General features: G+C 37.7%; 1 protein-coding gene across 1 annotated transcript in view; it reads left to right on the top strand.

The window, feature by feature from the left end:
- The window catches only part of SLC6A2 (solute carrier family 6 member 2), a 55,832-nt gene extending 33,956 nt beyond the window's left edge, over positions 1 to 21,876 (top strand). The window contains exons 5-15 of the mRNA XM_054296374.1: positions 765 to 903; positions 1,630 to 1,764; positions 5,580 to 5,683; positions 6,391 to 6,515; positions 7,226 to 7,338; positions 9,891 to 10,019; positions 12,780 to 12,879; positions 16,248 to 16,348; positions 18,329 to 18,496; positions 20,233 to 20,304; positions 21,853 to 21,876. Of these exons, the coding sequence (XP_054152349.1) occupies positions 765 to 903; positions 1,630 to 1,764; positions 5,580 to 5,683; positions 6,391 to 6,515; positions 7,226 to 7,338; positions 9,891 to 10,019; positions 12,780 to 12,879; positions 16,248 to 16,348; positions 18,329 to 18,496; positions 20,233 to 20,304; positions 21,853 to 21,876 (1,210 nt within the window). The remainder of the gene's footprint in view (positions 1 to 764; positions 904 to 1,629; positions 1,765 to 5,579; positions 5,684 to 6,390; positions 6,516 to 7,225; positions 7,339 to 9,890; positions 10,020 to 12,779; positions 12,880 to 16,247; positions 16,349 to 18,328; positions 18,497 to 20,232; positions 20,305 to 21,852) is intronic.
- Positions 21,877 to 22,481: the final 605 nt, after the last annotated feature.

The following is a 22,481-nucleotide window of genomic DNA, read 5'->3' as shown; positions in this document are numbered from 1 at the left end:
GGAGGAACCAGAACGTCTGAATGCAGCTTCAAATTGAGAGCCCTGCACATTCCTGTCCCTCCTGCAGAGAGGTGGACAGACTCTGGGAACCTGGATGTACAATCTCATTGCAAATGTCATTTACACTCCCTTACATGGGATGCAGTCTTAGGATAAACCAAGCTCCTAGTCCATGTGGTTTGATTCTTGGTGATGTTTTAATTAAATATTTGTAGAGCTCTGACTAGAATATCAGAAAGCTTAAACAATTTATTTGTTTCTCTTGCATTTTGTCCAGTCTAATTAAATAGATCCCTATTCCACTGTCAGCTCCATCTGTTATTGTTTGCTCTCAGTCTTTCCCCCCATAATATTCTCCTCTCATTTTTGCATGTATTTCTCACCTACTTTCATTCTTTTCTCAATAACAATCTGCAAGCAAAACACTGCTTCTAGTTGTCCTACTACCAATGGTTTTTCCTTTCTTTTTGACTCGTTTGAATTCTGAGAGTTTATCTTGTTAGCAGAATTGGACAAACATCTCTCTATTCATGAAGAAAGGATTACTTTCAGAAACTTTTACTTAAGACAAGGCATGCTCAAGACATGCTTTGGACATAGTTTGAAGGAGTTGACAGAATCTTCACAAAGCATCTCCACTGACTGCCAGCGATGCCAGTAGGGCTCCTGCTGCTGCCACTCCCATTCCTGCTGCCACAGCATGAGAATGCAAAAGCCTTTCCCCCCCAGTGACCTCACTGTGTTTCTGTGTGTCTGGTGTGTAGGAGGGGAGTTCTGCACCTGCACGAGAGCCGTGGAATCCACGACCTTGGCTTGCCCCGCTGGCAGCTCTCCCTCTGCCTCTTGGTGGTGGTAATCATTCTTTTCTTTAGTCTCTGGAAAGGAGTGAAGACTTCAGGAAAGGTAGAGCTAATATTGTCCTTCTGTCTTGACTGCATTCTTTTTCTACTTTAAGAAGTCTCCTGATTTTAGAAAGCAAGAGAATGAATCACTGATTTTGAGGCATTCACAGGGATCAAACTATCACATTTCTTGTGTGGTATTCCAACTGAAAATTTTATAAATGTATTATTTTCAATTCAACATTGGTGGTTTCATCCAGAAAATAGTTTTAAATAAACAAAATTGTCTTAAGTGTGCATCTTCTTCTTAGACAAATGTACTAATATTTCAATGATATAAGAGGCTTTGGTTTTATTATATAAAATGCCATGTCAAGAGAAATATCTGATGAAAGTCATTGGAAATCACTCTTTGACATCCCTCACAGAATATCTCAACAGAAATTCTAGAGTTGGATACATCTGAGAGCTTTTTGTACATTTTCATGAAAGTTTCACTTAACATCAGGCAATGACTGCACTTTTCAGTAAACAGAGATAAGGAGTAATCAGCATTCTAACACACACTGACACTGTCTTCTCTTTGTCAAAACTGTCTCCTACTGGTGTCTGTAAACTTATATATGAAAATATTCCTGACATGTAACAGCATTTTCCCTCATGTCCTAAAAAGAGCTTCTCCATCAAACTGAATGGACTAAACCAAGAAAATGCCAGCTGTACTTATTACATATTCTTACATCTTCTGTAACAGCTGATTTACCTTTGGGATCTCTGTTGTCTACAGGTTGTTTGGATAACAGCCACTTTGCCTTATGTTGTATTATTTGTCTTATTAATACATGGAATAACCCTGCCTGGTGCATACAATGGAATAAATGCATACCTGCATATAGATTTCAGAAGATTAAAAGAAGCCACAGTAAGTGTATTCTTCTGTTCTCATTCCCTAATTATGAAACATATTGCCCTTGTTATTGAAACTGAAAATATTACAGCTAACTTCTGAAATTGAATAGCCACACTTCTGCCTCAGCACTGGTTCCCTTTCTCTGACAGTTTAACATTCCATACTCTCCCAAACAGGACTATCTCACTCTGAACCTAAACAATTCAGATCACAAAAAACCTCTGTGGAGGCACTTATAGACCCTAAAAAGTCCAATCCTTGACTGTGCACCCAGTAAACTTCAATATCCTTTATACTGGAAATTGAAGTCATGCAAAAATTTAGTACTCAAAAGGCTAAGAATTCTCTCAAGAAGAAAATCTTGCTTTCTGAATCTCTAGCTTAAATATTAACCCAGAAAACAAAAATACTGGCCTATGCAAACCTTGATAAACATACAAAATCAGGACTAGCTCATCTAATCAAACCATGGTCCTTTATACAAATAATATTTTCAAAAGCATGATCTTATCTTAATATTGAAAGTGATGTACATTTCACTCTGTCATTGAACATATACAAACCAACCCAATTTGTGGAGTAACTTGGAACTGACTTATTTCATACATTGTAAAGCAAAATCTACACCTACAGTCACCAATACATGAAATTGGCAGCATTTTAGACCTACAAAAAACAAAGACTACATTAACTCCCCTCTACTATACTAAAAATAGCATAAAACATTTCTAAGACAGTAGTATCCCTATGGGTGGGTCACAAGGCCATTCAAATGGTTATAAACCTGAAAAGAGACATCATTTTACTAGAAGGAAATGCACCATCTTGAAAAATTGCAGCTTTCAGAAATGTCTACAGTCTGCCCATAGTTGCACTGTACCTTTCCTATGAAGCCTATCTTGATTTTCCTGAATTATTAAAAAATACCTCAAATGTTATAATACAGACATATTTTTAATATTCTTAGCCAAAAAATCCATTCCTGGCTTTTTAATGCTAAATTTGAAAGCAGGCATTTCTTCCAAAAGAGACCCAGACCCCATGTCTATTTTGGAATAATCCAATCAAACTTCAAATATGGGATTTTCACCCACCTTTGTCACAAGGCAGTAGCCATCCCAGTAATTCACATTTATGCATACATATAAATACAAAGATGTCAAGATGACCAAAGCAGGTGCTTATATTAAAATTTTATATTTTAAGTGCTGTTTGGAAATAAACACCACAATTTCAGCTAGGTATCTATGGAGCTGTACTAGCTGTACCAGGCCTCCATAATCACATCTGCCTTCTGCTGCTGGAATGACATTCTGTGTGCTGCCCTTTCTTGGCTTAATATTTCTGCAGCTGCTATTTAGATGACCCTAAAGTTATTTGTTTCTAGGACTACATTTTTCAAACAACAAAAAGTTACACTGGAATAATCAAAGACTAAAGATCACTTGTGCTGAGAAGTGGCACCAACTGCTTTGTCATGCCAGCCCTTCCCCCTTGGAGACTGATCCTTGCTGCTGCAATGTGGGTTTAATCTTTAATTCTCAGGCTCCAAAGAACAGAATCCCACTTTGTTTCTATGTCAATGCATCGTGGATGTGATATATGATTCTATTTCTTCCAAATGAAGAATCTGACAAAGAAACACTCTAAGTCACAGATGGTGACCCACAGAGGACTCTGCCAAGGCTAAGAGCCCTTAGAGCACCCTGACCATGGTCAAAGTGTGTCCCTTTTTGTGGAGCTACAAACTGCACTGCACATAAGTTATCCTAAACACTGAAGAAGGCTGGAAATACTGATGACTGCCTACTGTAAAATGTTCTTATTTGTTGATTTTTAATACAAATAAAAACAATATTCTATCATAAAATGTTAGATCACACATTGATCAGAAGCTGTGACAATGAGAAGCCTGAGCATGAACTGCAGAACCAGCCCTGCTCTCTTACAGCCTGCTTGGTTAGAACAAAGAAAATGTTCTGCATTTAATCTTAATTTCTGGTTTCTGCCCTTCTTTCCCTTCACCTTGATCTTCTCAATTTGTTTCCTAATCAGCTGTTATGAGCTAAGACTCTTACTCAACAGATACTTCAGCATGTGCTTAAATCCTTTGGGAGTCAACAGGACTTAAGCACGTGCTTAGGGGTGCTCGATTGGTGAGAAAGGGTGAGTACAACTACACTGGCAAGATACAAGAGAGACACAGAACCACTAAAAACCAGTGTCTTATGGTGGCAGTGTGCAGATCTGGTTTGAGTTTAACAAATTTGATGTTTAAAAATTTCAGGAATTTCATTAACAGCAAAAGTTATCTGAATTTTTCAAAACACAGGAACAAACATAGGAGACTGCATCCCACTTTCTGCATTCCTATTCAGATAAACGGTTTTCAGGGAGAACAATCCTATGTGATCTCAACCTTTGTGTGAATATAGAATATTAAGATATAGCTGCTATATAAAAAGAATGAGTAAGGAATTAAGGTTACAGGATTGTTTTGTTATTCATTGAAAGAAATCCATTAAAACCCTGCATGAGCTACAATTTGAGAAAATATCCTCCCATCCACTGGCTAGCAATAAGCACTCCATAGACTGCTCTTCATGTTATCTTTCAAGTAATCAACTCTCCACAGTTCATAAAATAAAGTTTTTCTACAAACCCAGAGTACCATAAGTGGTTCACAGTGTCCAGCAGGCAGCAGTTGAAAGCATCCATCATCTATGTTGAGAAAAAAAGAGATCACCAGCCTAAGTGCTTTCATATATCATGTCAGCATGGGAGAAGGCACTCTCGCCCTTCCACTAGGCCAGATATAAAAGTGTAGCACTGAACTCCCAATGCAGGGGGAGCTCATAAGCTGCTTAGATCTGTTAGAAAGTTCCTGCTGAATAGATATATTAGATCTGATTTTGTAGAGATGGATGAATGATGAAATCCAGTGCTTTTCATAGTTCTTTCAGAGTTCTGGGCAGATTTAATCAAACATTGCAGGTCTCATTTTGAGAAATGTTGAGTATTATTCATACCACTGACTTTACTACTTCTGTTGAAGATTTTCATTTTAAAATCTCTGTGTAACAACAGAAGAGGGTTAACCAAGGCTATTTTCAGGTTTCTGGTTCAGGAAACTAGGACTGTGGCATTGTTCCTAACTGGATGAATGGATATTGCTAAGACGGACACTTTAGAAAATATTACACTTTTAAAATATTTTCCCTGGTGGACAATCCTTAAAATTATCAAGTTGGATCTAAACTGAAATTTAATGACTATCACAGAAATAACTCTTTCTCCAACTAAGAGAGAAAGCTGAGAGATAAATCTGCATGGAGAACCATGCACAGTGTTCACAGCACATCTGTCATGTTTCAGCTCCTGAACCAAGGAAGTATCATGTAAAGTGCACTAACAGTCACACAAAGGAAGCTCTGGTATGGGAAAGAAAATGTCCTATAACTCTTGACCCATTAACTATTTTTAGATTTCTGGTTGTACATTCCAAACTAACTTGGAACAAGAGCATTTCTGTCACTCAGGAGAACAACCCTGCAATCATTTCAGTGCTGGGTGAAATCTCAGAATTCCCTGTCCCAGTGCTCAGCCCAGCAGGGCAGCAGTGTCTGTGTGCTCTGAGGACTTTCCCTGCTCCTGCTCCCCCCTCACCACCTCAGGTGGGACCATTCCAGACCAGGGCCAGGCTCCATGTGACACTTACACTCCCCTTAGCATGAATGCCAGTTGTTTTCCAAAAGCCCTTCCTTGCGTTTCTGCTGCTGTATCCTTGTGGCTGAACTGACCCTGGCACTGTTGGTGTCGTTATGCAGGTATGGATTGATGCAGCCACTCAGATATTTTACTCCTTAGGAGCTGGGTTTGGTGTTTTAATTGCATTTGCCAGTTACAACAAGTTTGACAACAACTGCTACAGGTAAGAGCCTATTCTTCCATTATTGCTGCACAATTATTTTATTTTACTCTGACTGCAACTAAAAGAAGTTTTAAGCTATCCTTTTATTCTCAGTCATATATTAATGATGGTGAGTTTTGTGTAGACATAGTAACCAACCCAAATCTTGAAATACTGTCTTCTTGAGTGAAGTTTTAGTAACAGGAACCTGCCAAGATATCTGCTGCTCTCCAAAGCAGAATAGGATTAGGTTTGGACTTTAGACAGCTGTGTAAACCGTGCTGGTGTTTGCCTTTCAAAAGTACCATTAAGTGCAACAGTGAACACAGGATGAAATCTTATTGGTGCAGGAACAAAAAGCAGAAAGATCCCAGCTTCCAGAAGTGTTTCTGTGCTTTAGGATTATATTTCTGATATTTTACATTGCACTCCAGTTTAGGAATGCACTTTAAATCAAGTCAGTTTTAAAGTGTTTTGCTGAATCACCACCATGGAAATTCAACCAGAATCACTCTGCACCTTCTGAGAAATCCCAGCATTTAGATGTTTTGTTAACATTAAATTTTGAAATAAAAACAAACATCACTTTTCCAATGAAATATAAATTCAGAAAGCAGATATATTATAAATGCATTGTGAACTGAAGGATGGGGGAATACGTTAAAGAAAATTCCCATCTAGTTCTGAAAGTTTTTCTCTCACTGGGCTGTTCTTCTCTCCATGTTTAGGGATGCTTTGCTGACTAGCACCATTAACTGTGTCACAAGTTTCATCTCAGGATTTGCCATTTTCTCCATATTGGGCTACATGGCTCATGAGCACAAAGTTAAAATTGAGGATGTAGCTACTGAAGGTAGGAAGTTAATCCTATATTAATTTTAACTCTTCTGCCCCACCATTTCTCTGCAAATATGTTTGTATTTGTTTCCAACAAGTGTGTGAAAATCTCATGGAAGTGAACTGAATTAACTTACTTGGAACCAGAACTCTGTGTTTAAATCCCTTGTTGAAATGTGAACTGTAAATGTTATTGCATCACCTCTACTGAATTGAGGTTCCCCAGAATCTTGCCCCACAGGTTTTTTCCATTCAACAAACAGGTGTTAACCACTGGACAGAATCTTACAAAGGTATTGCTGTTCAGTGCCCCAGGTGACTGGTTTGGATGGTTCTGCTAAACTCAGCTCTGTAACCCTTTCACTGGGAACAGGTCACCCATGGCCTCAGCTCTTGCCCCTCTCATCACATCCAAGAGTTCTCCTACCAAAGGCAACACATCCACACAATTCCTTCTCCACTACATAGCTGAAAAATAACTAGTAAGGCTGCAAATCCAACAAAATATTATTCAAAGTGGAAAACAATGGGATAGGGGTTTTTTTTAATACCATCAGGAGTAAATTAAAAAAGCATTTTAGATATATTTTTGTATAAGGCAAATACTGTTTTAACAATACACAGAGCGTGACAAGGATGGAAATGAAAGTCAATTTATCTTATTAAAATGAGCATTTTTGTGAAGAAACATAATAGTGACACCTCTTTTTCCCCTTTTTATTCCAGGAGCTGGTTTAGTTTTCATCCTGTACCCAGAGGCAATTTCAACTCTTTCAGGATCTACATTTTGGGCTGTGGTGTTCTTCATCATGCTCCTTACACTTGGCATTGACAGTTCTGTGAGTATTTTCTCCTTCTAGACGTGACATTGTTCTTTTCCTGTCATATTTTGTAACTAAAGAGGCATTTGCCTTTAGCAGGAGATTACATTTCAAGTAAACATTCTGTACATTTCCCAAAGCTGTTTGCACAGTCATAGATAGCATAGCAATAACTATTACTCACTGTATTATAGAGATTCTCCATCATTAAGAGGTTTAGGAAAAGATTAAATCTTGGACAAGTCAGTAAATATTTACTCCCTGCTACTTTTAATGACTTTACAGAGAGGCTGTTCATCAACAGTTATTACTATTTAAAGGTCCAACAACACTACTATGAATTATTACTGCTATGAACCTGCAAAAAGGTTCTGGAGCCCTGCTTGCAAAACACAAATAAAACATTGAGTAGAGTGGTTTCTAGAAGGGATTATTTTATGTGCTGAAATTCATTAATCTGCTCTAGACAGACAATGCCTGAAGGTACTCCCATTGTTTTTCTACAAGCAATGATACAGAATTTCCTGTAAATTTAATCACAATTTTAAAATCATGTCAGAATATTTCCATAGCGGTTTCATTTCCCTATAATCTTACTGTAAAGTGTCTGGTCTAACAAGTGTATTTGCTCTTTGATGAGTTTTACAACACAATATTCAGGATCACAGAAACTTCATCCCAGAAAATATTCCAAGTCCCCAAATAACTTTTGTACTGCTTTTTTCTAGCAAAAAGGTCTCAAGGCCTCCTGTTATATTTAGCTTAAAGGTTGATAAATTTCTGCAGAACCAAATAGGGTCTTTAAGGAATAGTGAACCATGGACAAACTTTCATCCTCTTTAGTAGGGTAGGGGTTTCTTACTATTCCGAAGCATAGAAGTCTCTTTTGAAGTTTAGAATGTACAAAGTTGATGCAGGAATTTCTTGCTGAAATGGTAAAGCACTGTTTCCGTTGCTTACAACCTCAGGAAAGTTAATTCCTTTTCAAAGGCAAGAAAGGGAAAGAATGAATTGACATGGAAAAGAGCAAAACTTAAAACAAATATGGAGTTGCAGTAGGAAGCTTTGATAATCATTGGCAAATAGCTGAATGAGATCTTGTGGAGTGAGGGCTAAGCTGTAAAGGTCAGATTCAGGACTAAATATTTCCAAAGTGTTTAGATTTTTGGATTCCAGCTGAGGTCAATGAAGTTTGTCTATATAGACTAAGATCTGCATCCTTAGACAAAAGTTTGAGGGAAGATTATATCTGGGATTGTAGTTTGACAATTTTTCAACTGTAAACAAATACAAAGGACTGAAATGAAGGGTTTAGCAAAATGAAAGGACATGAATGACCAATAGGAAAAGGATGACAAATGAAAAGAAGGAAGAAGAAAATTTATGCTCAGAAGTGTCTAGATCCAAAACAGTTAACTTTGTAAATCAGTAAATGTAGGGCAATGTAAAGAAACATAGAAGTGACAAAGACACTTTAGATTACAGAACATATTTTTCCTACAAATAGAGAAAAGGCTTTCTGCTGGAGCTAATTAAAACACAGTGAACTAGTGAACTGTGGCCAAGTTTAGCTCTTTCCTTCTAAAAGGGGAAGAATTTACTGGTTCAAGATTTGTATAATTTCCCAAAGAAAACTCAAGTTCTGCTGTACTTTTTATGGTGATAATTCTCTGTTACTGGTTTCAACCAGGAATATTTTAATCAAAGTCTTATAGGGAAGAGACAGGCTGTGTAAGCACCTGCTAACCAGCCATTGTATTGCACCAGGCACTTCAGCTCTTGCCTTGGTCTTTTAGCATCACAAAAAGCATAGAATTAAGCCTCTCCAAAATATTAAATAAATTTTTTTACTATGATAAAAGACTGAAATTTATTTTCCAAAGCTTTTTGTTGGAGTTTGGGGGCAGAAGGTTTTCATTAATGGAAAGAAATGAAAATTCATAACCACCTACATAACCCAGCAATTTAAATGAAAATTTGGAAAGTACCTTTCCTGTATTGCAAAACAATAGCTAGTGTTCCTCTTTAACTTCTAGAAAGCAAAGTAAAATTCTTTCATGTTGTGAACAAAAAAATTACATCAAGCTTCCTTTGTAGTAATTCTTCCAAGTCTGTAAAGATTTTTGTCAAACTGGATTTTGTTCATCAATGGTTAATGTGAATCTTTGTTCAGTACAATTCCTTTAGGTGCTTTTCCTGCCTGTCTTTATTTAAAGAACTGTCTTAAGGAGCTTAGCTACTTAAAGCTAGCAGCTTTTCCCCCAGAGTATATTCAGATGTATTTATTTTCCCCTAAGTACTGTGTACTTATTGTTCTGTTGAGTCAGCCAAGAGTCCTCAGAGGATGCAGCTATGGAAGCAACAACCTCCCCTCCCCTCTTGCTGTCCAGTTCCCTGGCCCAGCCCTTTACCAGAAGAAAATAAATCCTCATATCACCAGTGACTTACAGCTGAAATATCAGAAACCATAGAGTGGTTGGGTATTCATTTCACAAACTGCTGTGCATTCTTCCGTCTGTATTTCCACAGCCAGTAGTGTTTAACCAGAGTTTTTGCCTTCCCCTTCTCAGATGGGTGGGATGGAGGCTGTCATCACTGGCCTGGCAGATGATTTCCACCTTCTGAAGCAGCACAGAAAGCTCTTCACCTTTGGTGTTTCTTTTGGCACTTTCCTACTTGCTCTTTTTTGCATTACCAATGTAAGTAGAACAAAAGTTTCCATCAAAATGTTACCTAAAATATGACATTAACCTTGTCAGATTAAATATGGATAGGTTCAGATTACTATATTTTATTATTAATTTTAGTTCTCAAACAACTTCTGTTCAGAACATCACTTTTAATCTAACATATATGAAGTTTTTCTGGTTTTTGGCACAAGATAATTTGCTATCAGCCAAGCCTATAAGTCTTTGTCCCGAACAACTGTCTGTGCTATTGCTGGGTTTATTTGGTTCTGTGTGCTTTCTTTTGCATTTTTTGGGGGTTTTGTTTGGTTTGGTGTTGGATTTTTTAGTCACATTAAATGAAATTGTGTAGAGTGCTTATTTCTCTGTGAGGAACTAAGAATTTCAAGTGACCTGACCTGGCTGTTCTCTTCTTAAAAAAAGCAAAAGACACTTGCTTCTTATGGAAGGAGTGCAGAGCAATGACCTCCTCTCCCCACCTTGTTTCTTCATGTTCCTTGACTTACCTAGATCTTGACATCTTTTACTGTTAACACCACATAAAGCACAAAGAAAAACACAAGTTACTAAACATTCAGGATAAGTTATCACTACCATCAGACTGAATGTTTTGCCTCATCTGGCTTTTTATAACTAATTAAGGAATTAAATTAATGTGTTCTAGGCAGGACAGAATTTTCTCTTTTTTTTTGACCATAAAAAAGACAGAGAGAGGCCTGTTAACACAGATGCCAAAACTCTCAGAAAACAACTGAAACTTTAAGAAACCATCATGAAAGCAGATGTGCTGAACCTCTCTCCATCCCTAGAAATGGTTCCCACATCTATTATTAAGATTACTGAAATGGCATAAGTTTATAAATAACAAAGTTCTTTTTACATTAAAATACCCCACTATTTTTGTTCCAGTTTCCTCAAACTGAGAAATATTTGAAACTCTAAAAATATTTAAAATATCTATCCTTTTAATATCATGCTATTTCTATTGATACCTGAACACTAAACATGCTCCTGTTTATTCAAAGTTGCAACTGGGATAAAATTTCCTGAAGTACAATATCAGAAGAAATTCAGTGTTAAGAACCAGAACTGGTGCTAGTGGGTGCAATTCCACTGCCTCCAAGTGAGCTAAAGCTATTCAAGATAATGACCTAACTCTAGCTTTTAAATAATGGCACCTGTTTAGGCTGAAGTTCACCCCCCAGCTGGAACTCACAAACTGTCCAGAATAGCCCAAATGTATTGGTTCACATAAGTAAAGAACAACATTTCTGATGTTTAAAAAAAAAAAAAAAAAAAAAAAAAAAAAAAGGAAAACCCTTGTGAGAACATCACATGAGATTGTTTGATTTTGCCCCTGAATTTTTAAGGCTTTATTTTCAAAATAAAGCTGTTTCTGAAACAAGCATGTTTCTTACAAAATCTTATTAGTTATTCACTTGAAGATTGATTGCAAATGCATTCATTTGGAGCAGGTGTAGAGCAAAAACAAGAGGTCAAACTCAAATGTCATTGAAGAAGCAACATTTTCTAACAGAAAAACCAAACTTCATTCCATTTCTGGACAAGTCCCCACAGAATTAAAAACCTACATGAGGCCCGAGTACTGCTCTCCCTAGTTTTGTAAATATGCACAGATGTTCCAGAAAAATCATATTTTAAAAAAATAAAAGGCAACTGATTACAGAGACTAAAATCACCTACAGATTTAAATAATACAAGTGCTATTTATACCATTGGTGGTAAAACCACAGAAAATAATTCCTTTTTTCCTCCCTTTCTGAACAGGCATAAATCTGATTAAGTTTGGTTGTAAAAAGATATTTTAACAAAAATCTACTGCAGCCATTTCAGTTGTTTATGTGTGATAAAGTCTCCTGACACACTTTATCCAGGTTCATTTTGATACAAATCTGCATCTCATGGTTTTCCATTCCTCTGTAGCTAAAACTCAGTAAAATGAGTAGTAATTTACACATATACACACAAACACAGCAAATAGTGAAATTGCAGCTAAAAAAAAAAAAAAAAATCAAACAATACTCCAGTAAATGCATTTCCAGCTCTCAGTCATGAACCACTGAAGCACAAAATGTGCTGTTGTGAAGGAAGACAAGGTTTGCTGTCTCCACTGAGCAAAGGTTGGCAAATACCACAGCCCAGAGACAGAACAGGGCACAGCACTTCTTGCTGTGCTGGTGACAGAATTAACATCCTCTCCTGCCTTAGGAGGAACAGTGGGTGAGGATGCAGGCAGTCAGGGAAAAGGGAAACCAGACCAACACTGCAGACTCACTGGCCTGCAGAGCAAATGGCCGTGGGAACAAAGTGGCTGATAAGGGCCTATGGAAACTCTTGGAGTGCTCCATTCCTGCCATTAATTTGGGAAGTTCTTCATTAACTGCTGCAGACAGGCCCTGCCCTACAAGCTGCTGATCATTTCCCCAAACCTCCACTGAACAGGAGTGCCAAGGGAACTCATTAATCTAAGCTGAGGTTTCTGTTTCCCAGTGACGGGAGGACCATAGGTGAAAAAAAGCCTCTTTAGAAGAGTTGCAAGTCTGATCCCACTATTTTGTATGCAACTATAAGCCCGTGTCTGATCCATACTAAAATACCTGGGTTAAGATATGGATCCATCAGATCCATACTAAAATACCTGGGTTAAGATAATGCCTCAAGTAAAGCAGATTTCTGTTAAGTGGATACTAAACTCTGAGATTATTCTATTCGTAACTTCATGTCCTTGCATCTTTTAACTCCCCATTGCAGGGTGGAATTTATGTGCTTACACTTCTGGACACATTTGCAGCTGGGACTTCAATATTGTTTGCTGTTCTAATGGAGGCAATTGGAGTTTCCTGGTTTTATGGTAAGCTCCTCATTCTGCATGTGCAAAAGCTTTTCTGAAATGCCAAGTGCTTATGATGGGTTTACACATCATTTTAAGGGAAAACAGCATAGCCTTGTACACACAAAACCATGACAAGTCAGGTTTCATGGAGTGATTTTCTCCTGATTTATGAGCAGTGACAGGAATGCAGACATTCAGTGGGCCAAGCTTTGAGACCCTGCATAAAGCCAAAGCAAACAGCCTTGTGAAAGGGACTGTGATGGGATGGAAAAGTTACTCCTTTTGCCAGTGTTTTATGAGTCTTAGTACTGCTGATGACTTGCAGTAGCAGATTTAGACTTGGTACTTTGAAAAGAAGTAGATTAGCCTAAATACAGGCTCACCTGTTTTCACTTTTCATTAGTCCCCCAGGGCCAATCTCAAGGACTCTCCACACAACACAAATAAAGGTGATGTTTACAGAGTTATAATAATTCCTACATCCATCCCTTTTGTTGGTGACAATATTCTACTTCATTGTAAAACACTAGCAATTTATTTCATAGAATGGTATAAAATACCCAACACACTAGATACCAGAAAATATATTTCTAGTATTTGATACTAATGTAGACCACAAAAAGGGAGTAGTGATTTACTTTATCCCAAGTATGTCAAGTTTTAGGAGTATTTAGTTGACCTCTGACATAAGACTGGAATCACTCTATGCCAATCAGAGTGCAGTGATGTGCTATAGCCACCTAAAAATATGACCTCTTCTTTTCCTTCCTCATCTCCTCTTTATTCTCATGCTTTAGTTCCTGGCAGATCACAACCCTTTTCACTATTACCAGGTTTCAATATCACAGCAGCCTGCAAATCTTCTTCCCTTTAAGTCTGTATTGAATGAGTTGCCCTGATTCCCTACAGGATTGTTCTTCCTCTGAAAGGACTCTTCATTTCTTATTCAGATGTGGTGTTTATAGCTAATGTAGGATTCAGAGGGTTCTTAGACATTTTGATTCTTATGGCTATTTACCTCACTCAGTCACTTATTTATCCATCCATTCTGCCTAGCCATGTTCTTCTAACCTAACAAACTTCATCTTGCAGTTAAAGAACTGTTGGAGAGTGAGTGAAGTGAAAGAATGGCATCCATGCATAAAGCTGTTCAATCTATTAAAGGAATAATTTCTAGTTTTAATGCACTAATTCTGTCCCCCAACATCAGCATGGAGCAAGCAGCACATAGGCTGTTGTCTCTCAGAATACTGGAGGCACTTTATTTCACAGACTTTAATCCCAGTAAAAGAGCTGAATGTGGATGAGTGACCACAGCTTAGCTTGGAAGTTGAGGCTTCTTCAGTTTTTAGGGGAAAGTTACTTTCTGCTACTATTAAAACAGGACTTACTGCACTTTACAGTATCTAAGCTTTGTAGGTGGTTCACAAACAAGGGCAAAGTTAGTAAAATTTTATTTTACACCCTCTGTCCTTAGAATTTTTTTCTTTTCTTCCTGCAGCTTCCCCATAATTGGGAAAACATCTATTCATTTTTCTTGAGCAGCTGACAGATGTTTCTACTGACATAGCATGACCTGTTGCTTTATAAAGAACTTATTACAGCCCCAGGTGCTATTTAAACTTATTAAATCTGGCATGATCTTGTCTGCCTCTTTTTTCTGATAGACCCCTCTTGCCTTAATGACCCAGCTGAATATTAAGCCAGCCTAAAGGCAAGCATTGACATTTTGGCACAGACTAAAAACATGGAAATTTAGTTCAAATTATATCTATGACCATTTACTGTGAAGTTTGTTCTGGCAAAGGCCAACTGTGTATGTAAGAGAAGGGAGAGCTAGTTTGCTTTACTGTGCAGATGTTCCTTAGTTATGACTGCTCAGTTGTTACCAATTTTCCTCACGTGCAACACTGATATCATCTTTCTGGTGAATATTCTATTTCTGGGTATTTAACAGCTCCTGATAATAAATTTTAAGTATCTCTTAGCCCTACAGGTACTGTTATCTGTAGCTATGGCTGTGTTCTGCTTAAAGGTTGATTCTTAGAAAATTATTTGAAGACATGCAGTACTAAAATAGCAAATTGTGCAAAAGTGCAGTCTGAGAGCATGGCCCAGTCATCCCCCATTTTCAGCAGAAATTGAGCACCAAGCACTGTCTGAGCTCCAAGTGCATCTGTCTGGAAACATTTGAATAAAATTCTGATATACCTTTGTCTTTGACCTTCTCCACAATGATAAATTTCAGTCAGTGTTCATACCAGTTAAAATTCAGTCACTTTAAAGTTCACAGAAAGCACTGCAAATAGAATCAGATTAAGTTTAAAGAGCATTTGCAGATCCTGCTTGGCTATTTCTCTTCACCTGGACATAATATTGGGGGCTGGAAATTGTTTTGAGACATTTACACTCAAGTGTCCATACCCTGAAAATATTTTGCATCCTATTGTACATCGGACTAATTCAAGCAGTCCCAATTATTTACATTAAATAAATTAGATAAATTGTGCTGAACTTATCCACAAAGAAAAATAATCTTTATGGAAAACTGTACATGCTTTCTAACAAACAAATATTCACAGAAAAAAGTTGCATTTCTACTGTTTACATAATGGGTTCATGATTATAAGTAAACTTTCTGAACACATTGAGCAAAATAAATTATAAACAAATAGTCTGACATGACAGAATGCACAGAGCCACTCCCTCTAAGGTGTAAAGTCAGAGATTGTTTTCTTTTTACAGAAGACAGAGAAGGATGCTTTTTTCCCCTTTTTATATCAGTGTTAATCATCCCACTCTAATGTGGTGGAGTTTTGTACATATTTACAATAAACAGAAGAATTGCCTGAGTTTTCTGGAAAAGTCATAAATATGAAATTATATTTGTAATAAAGAACATTCTGTGATGTACAATGAAACACTGAAAAGTAAGTATGTCTTAAGTGGAACAAAGAAATCTCCTTTAATAAATTAAGAATCTCATTAATCTACCTTATAATCAGCAAGCAGTTTGTGTAAGGGTTTACATTTTCCTGCAGTGTACTAATAATAACAGAGGAATTAGGTTACAATAATCCATAACTATTTTTAAAATTGTGTACTATTTACGACTTCAATTCTAGATATTTTTGAAATGCCTCTTTTCAGTGGCAATGCTGCTCTCTGCAACAGGCCTAAAGTGCTCACAGGCATTTAAGTCAGATAGAGTGTTGTCAAAGACACACCCAGGCATTGAAAGGAGATTAATGTTTTTATTTCTTATGCCTTCTGATTTGGAAGCCATTCATGTCTGGTTTCTGAAAAAGATACTTTGGGTATGCCAGCACCTTATCAGTTTAGACTGAAGTCAGTCTCATGCTTGCATCTGCTCACATCCATTCTAGGTGTGGACAGGTTCAGTGAAGACATCCAACAAATGATGGGCTTCAAACCAGGCCTCTACTGGAGACTCTGCTGGAAGTTTGTTAGTCCTGCTTTTTTATTGGTAAGTGCTGATAATTATTCCATCATGAAAAGAATACCAGTGCATTGCTTTCCAGAATACACAAATAATTACCAAGACCAAGATACCTATTGCTTTGCCAGATACTGTTGGGATGAATAGAAGGCTTTAATAAGAAAAAAGAATTTAATTCTTTTTTTCTCCTTGAAATTACATGCTGGGTATATTTTGTATACTACATTTCAGTTGTGGAAGAAAAACTAATGGTGGTTGTGGTCTTCTTCTGTTCTTTCATTTTAGCATGATTTTTTGAAGGCAGCTTTTCTTAGGGAACACTTAGGCAGTGTCCTCCTCATCCCTGCAGCACCTCTGCATATTAAACACAAACCATTCCCTTGGGAAAGTAAGTTAGCCAGGGATAAGGGATTGTGTTAGCAAAAATGTATTTTTGATTGGAGGATACCAGGATCCCCAATTTGTGAAATGACACCTTAAAAAAATCATACAACTATACCTGTAATTAGCTGTGTGAAGCACTGAAGAATTGTATAAAATACATCTTGTAAGCTGCCTGTTGGAAAAAACAAGTGTTCCATTACATCAGGGAAAAAAATCCCAAAGTGTGAATTTGGTTGCTTTGTGTAAAGGTTAGATTCAGTACTAACCTCGAGTTTTATATTGGAATCGCTTCCTGTGCATATTTGTAAATCAAAAGGTCAGGATAATAATACAGAAATTTGACCATATTATGATTTTAGGAGACAATTATTTGCATTAAAGCTTTGCAACCTTAAAACATTACTGGTATTGCAAATATACACTGGGTAGGCTTTTAGAACAGGTCCACATTTTTTTAAATATAAAAGCTATGACCCCAATTCATCCATAAGCACATACCAAGCCTGTATTAATTATCCTTTTAAACACAATTCTATAAAGGAACTTTTATGGAACTGTATTCTGCAGCACTTCAAGCAGAATGGGAAAATGCTGGAGCAAGCATCCTTTGATTTTGCACACAAGGAGACAGTTGCAAATTTACATTTTATCATGAATATTGTAACAATCTAGCTAAAGGTGGAGAGCCCACCAGTTTAACCTTCAGGTAATTTAAGATGTCTTGGTGAAAGAGCTTCAATACCGTCCTAGAAAAGCCTGAAAACATAAGTCAGAATAAATCTGTAAATAACACTCTCTCAGCCATCACAATGCACATTTCTTTTTCTCCATCTGGAAGTTCTTGAAGCTCTCTTTCTCCATATTGTCTGCAACTATGAACATAATCCCAAGAAAAATCACAAAACAGAATTAGTATTTTTCTAACCAGATTCTGCACTATGATCTTCCTTTAACCCACACTATCCTGGTGTAGTCTTTAAAATCCTAGGCTCAAAATATTTTTCAATTGGAAATTGAAATATAGAGCAGAACATATCTCCCCAAAGAACCAAATCAAGGATATCTGCACGTTAAATGCACATGCATTTAACAGGACAGAAATAGGGTGGTAACACCACTCTTTCCTTCTTGCATCTAGCACTGGACAGAGAAGCATAGGAAGAAAAAGGCAACTTTGTTTTCCAGGCCATAAGGCTGCTCTACCTTTCCTCAGTACATGTATCATGCTGAAAAATAGGTTCAAAGCTCTTAAAGGAAGTCTAATATTCCTGGAAAACAAAGAAAGTAAAAACAATAGATTTTTCTTGACTACAGAATCACTTTTCTACATCTGAAACACTAGTTCAAATGAGGCAGTAGTGGACAGTCTGAGTGACTGGATCTTCCCACCAAAATTTCAAATAATCTGCATCCACAGTAGATAAAATGAACTGTTAATACTAATAAACATCAAGAACTTCAACAGTTTAAGCAGTAAGAGGCACAAAGTAAACAGGCTGAAGGTAAATTATAAAGCTGGTTTGAAATAAACTTTAGGGTGGCTGCCTATTAGAACACCTGGAATCCCTTCCAGTAAGGCTCTTCATCTGAAATCTCTGGTTCATTTTATACTTTCTTCTCCAGTTTGTGGTGATAGTCAGCATAATAAATTTCAAGCCTCTGACCTACGATGACTACACCTTCCCTCTGTGGGCAAACCGCATTGGCTGGGGCATAGCCTTGTCCTCCATGATCCTCGTGCCTGCCTACATCATCTACAAATTCATGAACGTGCGTGGGACCTTTAAAGAAGTAAGTGCAACACTAATCAAATGTCATGAAATGTTGCTGGGAAATGAAATGGCTGGGTCTAAGTTGGCAGTTTATTTCTCTCCCAAAACTTATTACTTATGAGTGACCTTTTGAATCCATCTGTCAGGTGGATCAGTGGTTTGAGGTAGGATTACTGCATTCTGTTTGAGTCTCTAGACAGAAATTAGCTTTCCAGACAGCACCATAATAATTGTGAAAAATTATTTTTATGAATGTAATTGATCCAGTTAATGAGATTAGACTTTTGTTTATCAACAAAGAATGGACAAATTATGCTATCTTCACATTCAGCTATGAGGTCTGGTCTTCAAGCTGTTCTGTATGTTTCTTTATTTATCAGTTCAAAATGGCATATGATTAAGGCTCACTAGCCATATCATTTTTACCATCATATTAACTATACCTTCACTGTCTATATACCCTCACTATTATCTGTAATCTTAAAACCTCTAACAGTGCTCAGAAGGCTCCTCACCATTATACAGCACCAGGTTTTTTCCCCATCACATCATGATTTTATAACCTTGTATAGACCCACTGACTTACACCTAAGCTCTACTGCTCTCCTTTCCTATAGCTACACTTAGACAATGGTGTAGCAAGATTTTGAAGCTCTTAGGCAAATCACTGAACCAACACCACACACAGAATTAAGCAGAAAATAGGGTCTCAACCTTCACATGCAAAATAGATAGGGCACATCCCCCTCACACTGACCCAGGAACCCAAAAGAACAAAGGTCCTGTTTCTGAAACATTACAGTCATCACATGTCATGTTCACCTCAGAAAGGTGCCCCAAAGCTGCAACTCCTCAGCTGCCCTGTTTTCATCAGCTCTAGCACCTCAATGTTGTGCACAATTTCTAGATCTCATTTCCAGCAACTCTATAAGCCCTTTGTTTTGTTCTATCCTAGGGAGGGCTACAAACACATTTTTCCAGGAGAATTTAGGTCTCAAAGAATAATTTGTACTGGCTCATCAGGCTTTTGCCCCCTTGCTCAAGTTTTGACCAGGGGATGCAGAAGCCTCTGGCCAAAATCACATTCTCTCATGCATGTGGACTGTTAGCAAGTTCTGGTTTGTCTGTCAGTGCTCCTGCAAAGAGCAGCTCCCCACTTTGCCCACAAGCACTATGGCAAAAGGATAACACATGACATCCAAGCCACTAGCTCCAATATGTGATGCCCCAAATTGAGGCTCTTTAAGGGATGGGGAAAGGAAACCTAATCTAATGGGAACTCCTTAAGTTGGTTGAAAGTTCCAAATAAACCAAAATCTATGTGTGATCTCAAAGGGCTCAGCACAGGGTAGACAAGGGGGATGAGCTGGGAAATCCCAGTCCCTCCTTCCTCCCTCACCCTGGGACTGGCCAAACCTCTTACAGCACTAACAGAAAAGCATGAATTTAGGGGATCTAAGGCCTGTGATACCAACTTTTTCCTGATATTCTTTTCTATATGCACTCACTAAATATTTGGACTTAGTATTTGCATAAACTCTACTGTTGCTTCTTATATTAAAGGCTAACACCCAAGGGCTTATAATAGGCTTATTCTCTGAGGGACTGAGCAAAGGCACATGATGCAGTGATATTAAAGATTTAAGTTACCATTTTAAATAAAGTTCATGCTACTTCCCCACTATAGATTGGGGATTACATACATAATCCCACTTCATATGGCTGACTTTTTCCTCCTCTTCCTGCCTGGTTTAGAGACTGGCTTACTGCATCACACCTGAAAATGAGCACCAACTCGTGGCCCAAGGAAATGTCAGGCAGTTTAAGGTTAGTACAACTTTCACATGCTTCTTTCTCCTGATTCCAACCCTTTCCTGTCTTTAGCAGCAACTACAGCTTTGCACAAATCTCCCCGTGCTGGATGCCTTAGCAGGTCTGTAGCTCTTTATTTCTGCCAGCACAACAAGACACAGGAAACTTAGTACCACATGCATCAACCTTTCTTCTTTGCCTAAGGAGAGCTCTCAGTTTTACACATCACCTGAATCTGGCATTTTAGGCTGTGCTCAAATACAGTGAGATGCCACCAATAAACAAAGCTAATTCCAAACTGTCATGTGCATTTGAAGAGGTCATGGCCTGTCACTCAATTGTTGCACAGCAAGCTGAAATCACGTTTCCGAAACAGCAATTATGTCCCACAAAACATAATAAACAGCAAAAATTATCCAGTGTCAGAGCTTACCTATGTCATAAAACGATGCACCAGGTTACATGGAATTGGCTTTCCCCACAGGACTAGAGTTGATTGAAAACACTGCTGGAGACTTCATAAGCCATGAAAAATATGCTATAGGTTTCCAAACACTGCTTTCCTTTTAGCAAATAAAATGAGCTTATTGCAATAAACTCCTTTATGTAGAAGATTAAAAGGATGCAAATGTGAAGCCTGTTACACTCATCAGCATTCATGCTAGACCACTTTCTCTCTTCAAAGTTGAAAGCAACTAGAATTATGCACACCTCCACAAAATGTGACCCAGATTTTATAGTGGTGGTTTGTATGTTGATACTGAAAAAATAAATCTGGCTTTTGCTTATTCTGAAAGGTATTGTTTGAAGTAAATTTTGGCTTTTAAAGGAAATAATCTGTGTAGATTTATGGGACACAGAATGAAAGCACAAATAGGCTTCCTGTTTCATGACCACAATTTATTTGATGCAGCCAAGAATATAAAATAGCACAACACCTCTTCCTGCCTTCTCTTTCTTCTGTTTCTGCCCTCAGTTGTCAGATGATTTACTGTTCCTGCTGTTACTCAATGTTTCCAGGGGCAGATGTTCCTGTGTGAAAGGGCTATAAACAGTCACGCCACAGTGCTGGTCTTCTGAACACAAATCTATGACCAAATGGTGGCAAATTAATTTCAATGAATTATTAAAGGCTGCCCTCAGAAGTAAACCACCAAGGTTACCTCAAATCATGCTAAATATGAGAGCATTTTAATTTGCTGCCATCTTCAATGAACAGGCAGGAATGGCTTTGTAAGTGCTAAAGCAGATTTAGTGATTTACTCACAATGTTTAGGGTTGTAAAGAAAACACTGCCTACTGTAACCAAACAAATATAAATATTTTATTCCCATGTCTGGCAGTTCTGAACTTTAAACTGAATTGAGATCTGACTAAGTAGCCTTTACATTCATCACATTTCCCACTGCAAACTGGACTGCATAGAGACTTAGTTACAGAGTGGAAATCTATCCATTATTTTGAAACTTCTTTGTAACTCTAGATTTGTCCAAAAAATGTATCAGTCAGCATCATCATTCGAATCAATGATGTAATTTAACAACCTCTTCTGTTTCCTTACAGCTCCAGCACTGGCTAACAATATGACAACCAACAGACCAAGGAAAAAGCCCACATTCAGCTAAACTGAGAATACAGAAAAGTCAAGTTCAAAGCTCCCTCACTTATGCTTGGACCAGGCTGGCCCAGAGCTTATCTACTGACTCTGTGAGGGAAGACATCTGCTCTCTGTTGTCAATGCCTCCCTTCTATTACTTGGCTTCAAATGATCTTTAAAGACTCCATTTAAGTTTTCTTGCATCCTTTGGTGCCATGAGATCCCTACATGACCAAAACTTGTGAGTTTTGCTATAGGCAGAAGTGGAGGAGGGGGGAGCAGAGGAAAAGAACAATCAGCATAAGTTAAGTGCTTTTTTATTGTGAAGAAGTGAATCAAGCTTTTCTGACAGTAATAACTTCTTCAGATAATCATGCCACAACCTATTTAAAGGAACAACACCTAAGCAGTCTAGATCTAAGGAAAGAGAACACCTCAGTTATGACAAAAAGAGCAACTTTAACAATGTCCTCATGTCACTAGCTTTCTTGCCATACTGTCCTTTGGGATGTGAGTTTGCATCCTTCTGAAAGTGCTTCATTTTCAGTGGTTTGTTATTTGTTCCTTCTCTTGGTGAAGAACATTGTCTTTGCTG

Source organism: Melozone crissalis, unplaced genomic scaffold (genome assembly GCF_028551555.1).
Source record: "Melozone crissalis strain CALT ecotype California unplaced genomic scaffold, PUWL_Pcris_2 ptg000007l_1, whole genome shotgun sequence".
In the NCBI taxonomy this organism is placed as follows: Eukaryota; Metazoa; Chordata; class Aves; order Passeriformes; family Passerellidae; genus Melozone; species Melozone crissalis.
This window is presented reverse-complemented; position numbering and strand designations above follow the sequence as displayed.